The sequence below is a fragment of the Sus scrofa genome, chromosome 15, assembly GCF_000003025.6.
Source record: "Sus scrofa isolate TJ Tabasco breed Duroc chromosome 15, Sscrofa11.1, whole genome shotgun sequence".
Classification (NCBI taxonomy): Eukaryota; Metazoa; Chordata; class Mammalia; order Artiodactyla; family Suidae; genus Sus; species Sus scrofa.
In genome coordinates, this window is record NC_010457.5 from 131,160,097 (window position 1) to 131,173,581 (window position 13,485).

The 13,485-nt window shown below is 45.4% G+C and overlaps 1 protein-coding gene across 10 annotated transcripts in view; it reads right to left on the reverse strand.

Annotated features, from left to right (window-relative positions):
• SP110 (SP110 nuclear body protein) overlaps positions 9,815–13,485 on the reverse strand; it is a 56,633-nt gene continuing 52,962 nt past the window's right edge. For 4 of the 10 annotated variants that reach the window (XM_021075649.1, XM_021075647.1, XM_021075655.1 and 1 more), the window contains 4 exons: positions 13,123–13,231; positions 12,755–12,826; positions 11,775–11,915; positions 9,820–10,147 (listed from right to left, as the gene is read on the reverse strand). In XM_021075649.1, coding sequence (XP_020931308.1) covers positions 10,058–10,147; positions 11,775–11,915; positions 12,755–12,826; positions 13,123–13,231 — 412 coding nt within the window. In that variant the 3' untranslated portion in view covers positions 9,820–10,057. Of the gene's footprint in view, positions 10,148–11,774; positions 11,916–12,754; positions 12,827–13,113; positions 13,232–13,485 lie in introns of all 10 variants that reach the window. The other 6 variants (XM_021075648.1, XM_021075646.1, XM_021075654.1 and 3 more) reach the window with 3 other exon arrangements.

Sequence of the window (13,485 nt, forward strand, 5' to 3'; positions counted from 1 at the left end):
ACAGACACTGACGTGGTCTGGCATCAGCTGACGTGGTGGACACACAGCTGCCCCTTCCTCTGATCCTCAGGCCCTGTGTCCTTGCTTGGGTCACTGTCCTTACCACTGAGCCCTTGCTTGTGGGCTTGTGCTCTCTTCTGGCAAATTGGCCTCCATGTCTGTCGCATTTGGATGATGGAGAGAGTTCCCGCTCAACCTTTCTGTAAATGATCAGATGCCGGTGGCTGCTCATGGGGCAAGGTGTCCCCAGGGTAAATGCATCCTAGCCCTGGTTTTATCCAACCAGGACACATGTTGGCACAAGGCCTGAGGACTCAGGCTGGGAAAGCCCCACTGAGTGGTGTTCCCTTTTCTAGATGGCTCCTGAGATCAAGGAATCCCTTGAGACCAGAGGAAAGATGAGTAAGACAATGGCTTCTTGGATTTCATTATTTCAAGTGTCGCTTCACAGTGGTAAAGTGAATAGTGTCTGTGATTTTCTTTTCTTTTTTTTTTGCTTTTTAGGGCCACATCTGTGGCATATGAAAGCCCAGGCTAGGGGTTGAATCAGAGCTGCAGCTGACAGGCTAGACCACAGCCACAGCAACACCAGATCTGAGTGGTGTCTGCCATCTGTAACACAGCTCACGGCAACACTGGATTCCTGACCCAGTGATCGAGGCCAGGGATTGAACCCTCATCCTTATGGATACTAGTCGGATTTGTTCCCACTGTGCCACCATGGGAACTCTGATTTTTTTTTTTTTTTTATTTCCTAGGGACAATGACAGAAGGGAGAGCTGGGAATCCTGCCCACATACCGAATTCCAGGTGGAGAAAGATCCCATGGGATGGAGAGGGAGCATCTTTAGAAGGAAAGAGAATCAGGTGGGCCCCTCAAGGCTCAAGGGAGCGAAGAAGAGGGGCCAAGTCCCCCAGCAGGACTGGCCAGGTTGGCCAGAGGCAGACCCCACAGCCACCTGTGGGCTACGAGCTTGTTCAGCAGGGTTTGGCTTTGCAGAAGCTTGGAAAGCATATGAGAAAGGTTCTCAGCCCAGATGCTAGTAGCCAATTAAGCCTACCTCTCCCAAGGGCAGGTGTACTTGACCAGGAGACCACGCCTTCTCAGCTCCTAAGATTGGATTTTACAAAGTTGAATTTCCAGTATCCGCTGGAGGGGGAACTAGAACTTCATATATAATTCTTTCAGTTGCTCCTGATAAAAAGCTTTTCTTTCTTTCCTTTTTCTTTTTAGTGCCATACCCTCAACATATGGAAGTTCCCAGGCTAGGGGTCGAATCGGAGCTGTAGCCACTGGCCACAGCCACAGCCACAGCCACAGAGATGCTGGATCTGAACCTGACAGCACTCATGGCCTAAACCCAGCCAGAACAGAGACTTGGACTTGAACCCACGTGCTGGGATTCAAATCCAGCCTAAACCCAGATGGGGACTTAAACCCATGGTTTTAGAGTAGAATCACTCGCCCAGTGTCGGGACTCACTGAGGTTCAGGTTCTTCATGCCTCTGAGCAGAAGGAATTCAGCGAAAGATAAAGTGTTAGGCAAGACACAGGTTTATTAGGATAGGACACTTGGAAGAGTTTCAAGCAGGCAGGGATGGAAGCTCTGCCCCCAGGATTCGGTGGGCTACAGTTTTATTATCCTAGGGGAGTGGGGGTCAGAAAAGACCACCTCTTCCTCTTTCTTGGAGTAGGAGCTGTAATACCAGTAAGGTGGGTATTCAAATCAGCAGAAGAGTGGCCCTCAACTCCTGCCCTTGGTCTGAATCTGAACGCAGGCCTCATCCCATCTCCCACTCAATGTCTTGAGCCTCCACTAGTCAAGCAAGCCCGTCTCATTCTGATGGTTTTCTTGAGCAATTATTAACTTACACTCATCTCCCAACATCCCCAAGATTTCCCTCTCTATCTGCTGGGACTTCTACAACTCCCTGTGCCTACTCCGTCCCTATCAGATCTGTGAGAATTAACATGCTTTTTCTATCAAAGGAAGTCTTGGTTACTCCATTTTGCCCCGGTTTCGGCAGAGATGCCCTCCTGCGACCCCTTCCTCTTTACCTCTTCTCCCTGCAACAGTTTGTTTCAATCAGCCAACTGAGAAGAATGTGTGCCCTGACCTGACCCATGGGAAGGGGACAGGTACATCACCTGCGTTAGGGATAAACAGGGAGGGTCTTTTCTTCTTCGTGTGCTTTTTGAGTACCCGCACCCTCTGCAGAAGCAAAGAGCCTCGTCAAGTTCTCCCTGTGTTCATGTGTCTCATTATCCAACACTGACAATCCGAGCCATTCTCCAGCACATCCAAGCCATGCCTGTGACCTACACCACAGCTCATGGCAATGCCAGATCTTTAACCCCCTGAGCAAGGCCAGGGATCAAAACTTCGTCCTCATGGATGCTAGTCAGATTCGTTTCCACTGAGCCACGATTGAAACTCCAGAAAGCTTTTCTTTATTCCATTTTGCAGCTTTATTTATTTTTTATTATTTTATTTTTGTCTTTTGTCTTTTTTTGTGGCTGCACCAGGAGCATATGGAATTTCCCAAGTTAGGGGTCCAATTGGAGCTGTTGCTAACAGCCTATGCTACAGCCACAGCAACGCCAGATCCGAGCTGCGTTTGCTACCTACCCCACAGCTCACGGCAATGCCAGATACTTAACCCACTGAGCAAGGCCAGGGATCAAACCCACAACCTTGTGCTTCCTAGTCAGATTCGTTACTGCTGTGCCAGTACAGGAACTCCCCATTTGCAGCTTTAGCTCTGCCCAGCTTCAGAGAACCACTTAAGAGTCATTTATGACCTCCCATGTCACAGATTGAGGGAGGCAGTCCTGAATTGACCTGAGCTTTCAGGACCCCTGGCCAGAGGGGAAAGGAAGGAAAGGGACCACGGTGGACCAGGAAGGGATACAGGACTAGAAGGGGCTCCTAGAGAGGCACAATTGGCACTGTCTGCAGGGATGGCTCTGACACAGGTTTCATTAAGAGTTTTTAATGTTTAAGGAGGTGGGTGCCGAAACTCAATGGACCTGGGCGACAGGAGACCAAAAGGCCGGCGAGGGGTGGGAGGGTTAAGCCTACAGCTCAGAAGGACTGGGCAAAGATAAGGACCAGCTAAGCTAAGCAGAATAAAACAACCCCCGCTCTTGTGTGTAGAAAGCAGTGCAGGAACAAAAGGAAGCCAAAAGGAGAGATGGTTCAGGGATAGGGGTCTTGGTTGTCATGGCAACCAAAGTGCTAGTGCTTGAAACTTTCAACCTGAAAGAAATAAAAAGACTCTTTAGGGATTTTTTTTTTTTCCTCCCAGTAATAGAGCAACCCGGAGCCATGCTAGGACAGAGAGAGACCTTTATCAGTGCCAGAATGAAACTGAGTGCCACAAATGGATTTAAGATAATTGAAAGCACGGCAATCCTGCCCACTGGGAAAGCAGTGGGGTGGAGGGTCTTTTATCATAATGCATTGAGAATTTGCTAGAAAGAGAAACCTGTAGTGGTCCCCTCAGAGATTCGACAATCTGAAGCTTATACTATGGAATTATCATCTCTGGGACCCATTGTTCCCTCCCAGAATGGCACAGGAATGGCCATCTCTGTGGCCATCTTTGTCACCTTCCCATATCATAAAAGGAATTCGATTTTACTACATGCATTTCTTCAAACTGTCTCTACCCTTTTCTGGATCGTAGGTGAAATCAGTCCATTTCACAGTTCACACTATTGTGGAAATGTAATAGACTAGTGCCCTGTGGGGCTTCTAGGCACACAAGGCTTTCTGTGTCCTCCATTTCTTGTTTTTAGGGAATCAACTTCAGCCTCCGTGACCTTCCCTGAGTTCCAAATGGCAGTTGCTTCCCTGAGTTCCAAAGGGAGGGGATGCAGAGACCAGGGAGGAGCAGTCAAGAGATGAGAGGGCAACCTTGGGGCAGGGTCCAGGTTCCTCCTCCAGGAATATACATAACAACATCTGTGGGCCCTTCTGCAGAACTAAAACATCCAACCGATGGAAGATGAGTGCTTGATGAAGCATTTCTTCATTCCATACAGGAGAGCCACCAGAACCAGTCCTGGGGCCACTAAACACCAGCTTTGAGAAATAATACCCTGATCCTTATCTGTGGCCCTATTGCTCCACTCCCCAAACTATAAAACCACCTCCTAATCTCTCCTAAGGGGTGGGGGGGGGGCACAGTCTTTAGGGCATTAGCCTGCTGTGACCTTCCTTTGCCTGCAAAGCAATAAAGCTCTCTTTTTTCCTTTCACCCAAAACTCTGTCTCTGTGTTTCTATTCAGCACCAGCAGACAGAGGCTAAGTTTCAGCAACAGAAACCCTGGGAAATAAGAACTAAAAGGATCTTTGTTTATTAGCCTATGATAGTCGGTACCTAAAAGGAAATTGCAACATCCCTTTCTCCCAGTTCCTCACTGGGAAGCTGGGAGATCCTGTTGAGCTCTTCCCAATCTTCCATGGGGGAGGGGGTGGGGGCTCACATAAGTGTTTCTCCTTGTATTAGTCAGCTTGTACTGCCTAACAACATCACACAGACTGGGTGACTTAAATAACAGACATTTATGTCTCACAGTTCTGGAGAACTTGGGTGGAGGCAGATCAGAACAATCTAGCAATTTGCAATGACTATTTTTGTCTTGAAAGAAGAAAAGTATGATGATAAGTTTATATCCTTGGTTAATAGGTAGAAATTAGCATTATTACTTTTTTGCAGTTAGCATCATTAAAATGCTACAAGATCATTAGGTTTAAAATATTGACCACAGAATTGCAATTTTTTTAAATTAATATATTTAAGCCTCATACTATGACCTAAGAGGATGACTGCTTTCTGAAATTTCCTTTTTTTTTTATGATAAATAGGGAGGATAGAGAACAGATAGCCAGCATATGGATAATAGATGTTCTTGAAAGTAAGCCCAGAACAAATGGATCAGAAAGATGTAATGGAGCTGAAAATAGAATCAGATATATATATTGAAAGGATTCTGTGTGCCAGGCAAGATCAACGATAAGAATATTACATTGAATCCTATCCTGTCAAAAATAACTAGACACATAATGACAGAGATAAATAGAGAATTCCATGTGTGTCCACACACTAACAAAGAAACAGAATTCTGGCTGAACTCAGACTTGAGGGTTGTAGCGTTACGGCAGCTGCCCAGCAGCCCTGCGCCACAGCGTATCAGCTCTTTTACTGGGCGAGAAACCAAGCGGGCACTCGGAGAGTTGGAGAACTCAGGTTTATCATGCCGGTGGGCTCAGAGGAGATCGCTCTCTGGAGTCTGAGCCCCGAAGAAGGGTTTCACAAGGCTTTTATGGGCTACATCTTCTGGGTCCATGCTTGGTTAGTGGGACCGGGGTGATGTCAGGCAAGGTAGTAGATGCGGAAACAAGTTTGCAGAAGCAGATGTGTGGGGGAGGGGTGGTTAGGGGCAGTCGACTAGACTTTGCTTAGTCATCATGTCCAGGGTCTCTCTTTTCTACGTTTTTATCAGGACATTTTCTCCTGCAGTAGGACAATTTGCTCAAAAACAGTGGAACACAGGAGTTCCTGTCATGGTGCAGTGGAAACGAATCTGACTAGGAACCATGAGGTCACAGTTTTGATTCCTGGCCTTGCTCAGCAGGTTAAGGATCTGGCATTACCTTGGGCTGTGGTGTAAGTCACAGATGCAGCAGCTCCATTCTGGTGTTGCTGTGGCTGTGGCATAAGCCAGCAGCTACAGTACCAACTTGACCCCTAGCTTGGGAACCTCCATATGCCACAGGTGTGACCCTAAAAAAAAAAAAAGTGGAACACAGTTCAAATCAATTTTGAAGGTGAGAAGTTGTGATACAACATATATTGTAGCACGATATGTTGTTAATTAATGAAACAAAAAGAGACATTCTGAAATATATAAAGACTCTGGAAATATACCACCCATGTATTCCTTTTTTTTTAAAAAACTACCCATGTATTCCTATTTTAAAATTACTTAAAGATATACTTCTGTTAACAAAAAGGTGAAGCAAAAAAAAAGAAGAAAAAAAAAAGTAGGCAGATGTTCTAGTAAGAAAAAAACCAGTGGGTAAAATTAAATAGGGAGAACAGAAAGTATTAATATTGTTATCATGGATTATCATGTAACACAAGTTTTTAATTTTTGCTTTTCAATTATATGATGTTTGACATGACATAATTTACAGAATATAAAATAAAATAACAAAATAATGACACAATAAAATTAAAGTAATTAATATAGAGTAAAAGACAAAAGAATCATAATAATGAATATCCATATATTATACAGTGGATATGAAACTGATAGTGCTATCAGCCTGAACCTAGCCAGAGTGCAGATTGGGACTTGAACCTGGCCTAAACCCAGGTTGGGACTTAAAACCCACAGTTTTAAATTAGCATCACTCACCCTGTGTCTGGACTCACTGAGGTTCAGGTTCTTCATGTCTCCATACAGAAGGAATTCAGTGAGAGACAAAGCAATAGGCAAAAAATAGATTTATTAGGATATACACTTGTGAGGGGTACAAATGGGCAGGCACAGAAGCTCTGCCCCAAGGATCTTGGTGGGCTACAGTTTTATCATCCAAGGAGGGGTGGGGGTTGGAAAAGCCTGCCTCTTCCTTAGTAGGCGTAGTAGCTCCTCCTTCGGATCTGGTAAGATGTGTATTCAAATCAGCAGAAGGGTGGCCTTCGAACTCTTGCCCTTGGTCTGAATCTGAATGCAGGCCTCATCTCATTCCCCATCCAATGACCTGAGGCACATTTTATGCCTCCACTAGTCAAGCAAGCCTGCCTTGTGCTGATGGCTTTCTTGAGCAGTTATTAACTTACAGTGATCTCCCAGTGTCCCCTAAGTTCCCATCTTTAACTATGGTCCTTTATTGGGACTTCTACAACTACCTGTGCCTACTCCATCATCCCTATCAGATAGATAGGAACTAGGGAGCCAAGGGGTGTAAAAGTGACAAACATCTTGGAGCTTAAATAGGCGGCACATCAAAATATTTTACTTTTGTCTCTGACACTTGAACAATAAGTTAAAAATGCATTTGGAAAACTTACAAGTAAATATTAGAAGAATTACCATTACAATGCTTTCAAGACTAGAAGATGGGCACAAAGTAAATGTGGACCAAAAAATGAATATGTATTTTTTTGGCCATGCCCATGACATGCAGAAGTTCCCAGGGTGGGGATTGAAACCTCACCACAGCAGTGACCTGAGCCACAGCAGTGACAGTGCCAAACCTTTAACCACTAGGCCACCAGAGGACTCCAAAAAATGAATATTTCCAAAAGAGAAAGAATAAAAATAAGATGACAGAAATAAGATCAACTATAAACAGCAAATGCAAATCACGGCTCCTTAGAAAAATATAAACATGGAATTGATTCTAAGAGCAGTAGACTGTCTGAAAAGTTTAATAACCATGAAAAAGTTGAGTATGTGATCAATATCACCCCCCCGAAGTACTCTAGGCTATATCATTTTATGAGTTGGTTAATTTAAAATGGCTATAATTTACTCCAGAACATTAAAAAGGCATAAAGTTTAATGAGTTATTCTACCAAACTAAGATAACTCTAAATCTGACTAGGGAAATATACAAAAACTTACCAACCAATCTCACTTACAAATACAAATGCAAAATCCTGAAAAATACTCTCTGCAATGTATATTAAACATATAATGGAAACAAAAATAAATAAACACAAATTGAGAATTCAGCTTAGTTTTTTTTCCCCCATTGCGGTATGAGTGTAGAAATTCTGAAACTATTATTGTTGTAGTTTAGAGCTGAGCAAATGAGTGAATATACTGTGGGAGTAGAGAGACACCAGTATTGACTGGAAGAAGTCATAGAGGAAACCTGTGGTGTTGAGTGGGAATTAGAGGGACGTAATATTTATAAACTGTGGGCTTCTCAGGAAATGTTCTCTCTTCTGGGATCAAGGGACCTGGCAACATGCACCTGACTGGATTTCTGAATTGCTATGGGCCAGTGACTGCTATGTGCTACCCATTTCCCTTTGTTTGAATGCAAGTGTCTACAATATTATTGTGTCCCTGTGTCACCACTACATGTGGAAAGTAGGGAAGACTAAATGGCTCTTTGTTCACAGGTCTTTGGTTCCAGGCAAGGTGCACCTGTGGAGCCACATCCAATGAACCACACCCAAGGAAACTTATCTGATCTGAACCTGATTTAGATGATGAGAGCTAGACTTTGATCCAAGGCTGCAATGAGTGAGACTTCTTGGGGTAGGTGAGTGAGTGTTCTTTGCCTGTGGGAAGGATGTGAATTGCTGCAATCAGAGGGAGGACTATGGGAGAACATTTCTGAAGATGGTGGCAACATTTCTTCCCAAGCAACATTCCCATTGCAATAGGACTTTGCCATTCATCCCAATCAAGAGGTACGGCCTATTTTCCCCTCCTTCTGTGATTTGCTTGGACTGATAGTATGTGGCAGAAATGACAATGTGCAAACATGCAAGGCCTTAGTCAATACCATGAGGAGCAAAGATAAGGCATCCACATGGAGCACTGTTCGAATCCCTGATCCACAGAATACTGAACAATAAAGTGATTTTATTAAGTCACCAAGCATTGGGATCATTTGTTACACAGCAATAGATAGCTAATACACTATCAAAGAGTGCCAAGGTCATTTCAAAACAACCCAGGAGCCAACTTGAAGAAACTCTTGCTTACTAAAGATGGGCAATTTGGGCAGAAAAAAAAAGAGAGAGATACTAACTGCAATGGTTTAAAGCGCATTAAATATATTTAAATCCGTGAATTCAAGATACTTGAAAGGAAAAAATCTCCTTGCTTATCTTTAGATGTTATTAGGGAAACAATTCACTAACTTGAACCCTTTGAATAAGGAATCTAGTGTTTATTCTGCATTTCCTATACAAACTATATTTCCATAAAACCAAATATTGTAAAAGGGAAGCTCATTGCAGAAGAATTCTGACTAATACATACAGAAGGAATGGCAGAATCTAAATACCATCATTTTGCAAACCCTAATGAAAGGACTTTAGGCAATAAGCATCAGTGGCTACTAAAGTCATCAGGGGAAAGGATATATAATAAATGGATTATAATAAATGATAACACCTGAAACTGCTGGGCCAATCCGAACTTTAAAAATGAATATACAGGAGTTCCCGTCGTGGTGCAGTGGTTAACAAATCTGACTAGGAACCATGAGGTTGCGGGTTGGATCCCTGGCCTTGCTCAGTGGGTTAACGATCCAGCGTTGCCCTGAGCTGTGGTGCAGGTTGCAGATGCGGCTCGGATCCTGCGTTGTTCTGGCTCTGGTGTAGGCTGGCAGCTACAGCTCCAATTCGACCCCTAGCCTGGGAACATCCATAGGCCGCGGGAGCAGCCCAAGAAATGGCAATAAATAAATAAATAAATAAAAATGAATATACAGATCCCCTCTGTGAATTCTGTCTACTAAAAAGCCAAATCAAAATATCACCCCCTGCCCAAATCTAAGCAAGTCTCTAGATCTAACTTCTAGTTTACAAAAAAATGCCAGGGAGAAAAACACTTGCCACTAAAGGGATGTAGGAAAATCCAGACTATGGAAAATTTTATAGGACAAAGACCCCAGGTTATCTACAATGAGTAGAAGGCAAGAGGAAAGGGCGGTGGGGAATTTGCAGGTTAAAAGAGCCTCAAGAAACAGACTAGCCAAATGCACTGTGTGGAAGTGGTTTGGATCCCATTCAAACAAATCAGTTGTAAAAAGATTTATGAGACAATGAGGGAGAATGTGCACTGTGATGGGGTATTTAATGGTATTAAGGAAATATTCATTTTTTTTGAGGTGTAAGACATAGAAAAACCATGAAAGGAGGTGGGGGTGTGATAAAACCCATGAAGGATCTGGATTTGGGGGGCCAATAACTCATTGGCAATCGAAGGATGGCCAGGGAATCATCATCTGGATCTTGAAGTTGGGGTGCCACAGTCCTTGCAGAACAGGACCAAGAAGGAACCTGGAAGCTGTTCTCATCTGGCTTCGTGAACAGTAAACATTTTTTTGAGGTCCTTTTCAAATTCTGCCTCTAGATCCAGTCCTATCTGACCAAAGTCAGACGCCTAAAAGAGAAAAATGAAAACACTCAGAGGTCTAAGGACCAAAGATTACAACCATCAAATCACTGGTGCTTTGTTTTTCAGGAGCCCTGCCCTACCTTTCCTTAACATCATGCTTCCCCAGCAGACAGGCAGAAGGGACAGGAAGATGCTGCTGCTTAACTGGTGGAGTCTCTCTTGGACCTGACAGGTGACCTAGACCAAAGACCTGATTTTGACCCTTGCAAAGCCTGAGCTTGGTGCAAAAGAGATACAGCTTTTCTTCTTTCCTTTCTTTTCTTTCCTTTCTTTTTTTTTTTTTTTAAGGGCTGCACCTGCATATGAAAGTTCCCAGGCTAGGGGCTGAATCAGGGCTGCAGCCGTGACCTACACCACAGCCATAGTAACACCAGATCTGAGCCACATCTGCAACCTACACTGTAGCTCGAGGCAATACTGGATCCTTTAACCCACTGACTGAGGCCAGGGACCAAACATGCCTTCTCATGGATACTAGTCATATTCTTAACCTGAGCCACAACAGGAACTTCTGGATAAAGTTTTTCTTGAAAGCCCACTCTGAAGGATGATCCTTCCATCCTGAAAGGTTAAGACTGTGCCAGGCATTGGGAGGTTCCCTGCATTGACCCTTGCCCCCTCCAGCTCCATTCGTGGATGCCAGTTTACAGTCTGTGACTCATGGACATGCCAACTCATGGCAGGCAGGGAAAGAAGGAGGCTGGGCAGAGATGAGAATTCCCCCAAGAAAGATCTGTACAAGTACAAATTAAAATCAGGATAAACTCAACAAACTAAAGAATGCCTTGGATTGCAAGATAGCTCAACTAGCTGACCCTCCCTACTAGCAAAGGATGGATTCAACTCCAGCTGAGGGCAAATCTGGACATTTGAGTCCATTTGAAAATTCAGGAGTTAAAAAAAAAAAAATCCAAGTTTGAGCATCCTAAAAGTTTAATTGATTTCAACTCGATTTATTTAATTCATTTATTTCTGTGTTTCTGAGACATGAAGGATCATGTAAGCATATACTGCCTTGCCCACCACCCCCCGTCCCCGCCGTTTGATCAAGGAGGCAGGATGAATTTGACAATTCTCCACGGCAATAGCCTGCCTCTCTGTGGAACTGAGGGTGGATTTTTTTTTTTTTCCAGGTACCATTTACAAGGATCCTCCCCCTGTCCTGCCTGCTGTTCTTTCTTCTTCTTCTTCCTCTTTTTTTAAGGGCTGCACCTGCAGCATATGGAAGTTCCCAGGCTAGGGGTCACATCAGAGCAGCAGCTGCCGACCTACACCACAGCTACAGCAGCGCCAGATCTGACTGCCTTTGACTGCACCACAGCTCATGGCAATGCTGGATCCTTAACCCACTGATTGAGGTCAGGGATCGAACCCACACTCTCATGGATCCTAGTCGGGTTCGTTAGCACTGAACCACAACGGGAACTCCCACTGTTCTTTCTGACACTCTCCTCTCTCTGTCTGGCATTTGTAACCAGCCTCCTTCTATAAGCCTTGTCCCTTTGCCCTCTTCCTAGGACGAGACTGGGTACAATTCTTGCAAAGCTCTGACGTCCTAGAGATGAGGGGAAAGTAGGAAGGACGTGAAAAGGAAGCAGGAAACGCCCTTTACCTTGTAAAACATTTGATGGTTGCGAAAGATCAGGCGCATGTCTCGCAGAAACCAGGCCACTGTGTACACTCTCTCAGTCAGCCTTTCCTTCACCAGGTCCAGCCACATGGCTTCTTTAAAGGGCTCACCATAATCTTGAATCTAGGGACAAAGCCATCGCAGAGATGATGTTAGCACTTTTTTTTTTTTCCCCTTTTTGGGGCCGCACCCAATGCATATGGAGGTTCCTAGGCTAGGGGCTGAATTGGAGCTGCAGCTGCCGGCCTACAGCACAACCACAGCAATGCCAGATCTGAGTTGCATCTGTGACCTACGCCACAGCTCATGGCAATGCCAGATCCTTAACCCACTGCGTGAGGCCAGGGATCGAACCCCAATCCTCATGGATACTAGTTGGGTTCATTAACCACTGAGCCATGACGGGGAACTCCCATGTTAGCGCTGTTTGGGTCACCACTGGAACGGATCCAACACAAGTCTTTACTTCCAGGGTAACAATGACAATAACACCGGAAGTCTTCGTGCCAGGCATTGCCCTAAGCAATGCTGCTATATTAACAGACGATCTCCAAAGCAACCCTAAGGGACTAGTACCATAACTGACCCCTTTTATTGATGAGAAACTGAGGGATGGAGATGTTGAGTAACCGACCCGAGACTGCACAGCTAAAAACAGGTGGAACTAGACTTGAACCCACACTCAAGTCTCCTGAGCCTGTGCCTTCAACCTTAAGCTCTTTGTAAGAAAGATGTTCCCATGGAAGAGGAGAAATTGAGAAACAGGGGAGTTGAAGCAACTTGTCATGTCCCAGCAGTAGGGGGCAGTGGGGTAGGAACCAGGCAGCCCCGACTACGGAGCCTGCGGGAAACCTTTGGCTCTCTGCAAACAGACATTCCTGCAAGACTCACAGGCCACATTTCTAGAAGGAGTTTACCCTAAGACAGATGCCCAGAGGATGAGAATCAGCCATAGGACTTACATTGCGTGGGGTCTCCGCAAAGAAAGAGCTTTGTGGATGACAGTAGGCTTTCAAGAGGAGAAACTCACATTTCTGTAAAATGAAAAGAGGACTTTAAGGTGAAAAGCAGTCTGGAGGGAGGGAAGCCAAGCCTTTGCCCTAGTACCACAAACAGGAGCAGCCAAACACAAGCAGCCTTCCGACTGCGCCTTGGCCAAAGGGGGGACTTGGGCTGGGGGGAGTTGGTGGTCAAATTCTTTGTCTTCTTTTTGAGCCCTGAAGCTCATCCTCTGAGGTGAGACACTGAAGGCTGCCCTTGGGTGCCCTTCCCCAGACCCTTTGCCCGTTTTGAGGGGAAAGGAAAGGCGTGGGGTTCCCACCTGACTCACCAACTGCTCCTCCGGCAGCATCTGCCTGGCCAGGCCCTCAGATCCCCTGAGACACCGCTGGCTTCCTGAAGCCTCCCTCATGCGGCAGAAGGTGCAACTCCAAGGTCTCCTGAGGGGTCAGGGGTACGTGAACGAAGACAGGGCCCTACACAGCAGCCACCACTTTCCTGGCAGGAATGGCTGGTGGGCACAGCCCAGGGAAGAAGAGGCCGCCTCCCAGACTCAAGACCCCTAAGAGGTCTCCCCCATCAAGGGAGGAACAGAGGGATCAGAGCAGGATGGGTGGTGTGGGGGCGACGGGTGGGCTCCCCTTCCCCCATTCTGAGCTGCTGGGAGCACAAGGAGCCCCTCCCACCAGGCTCC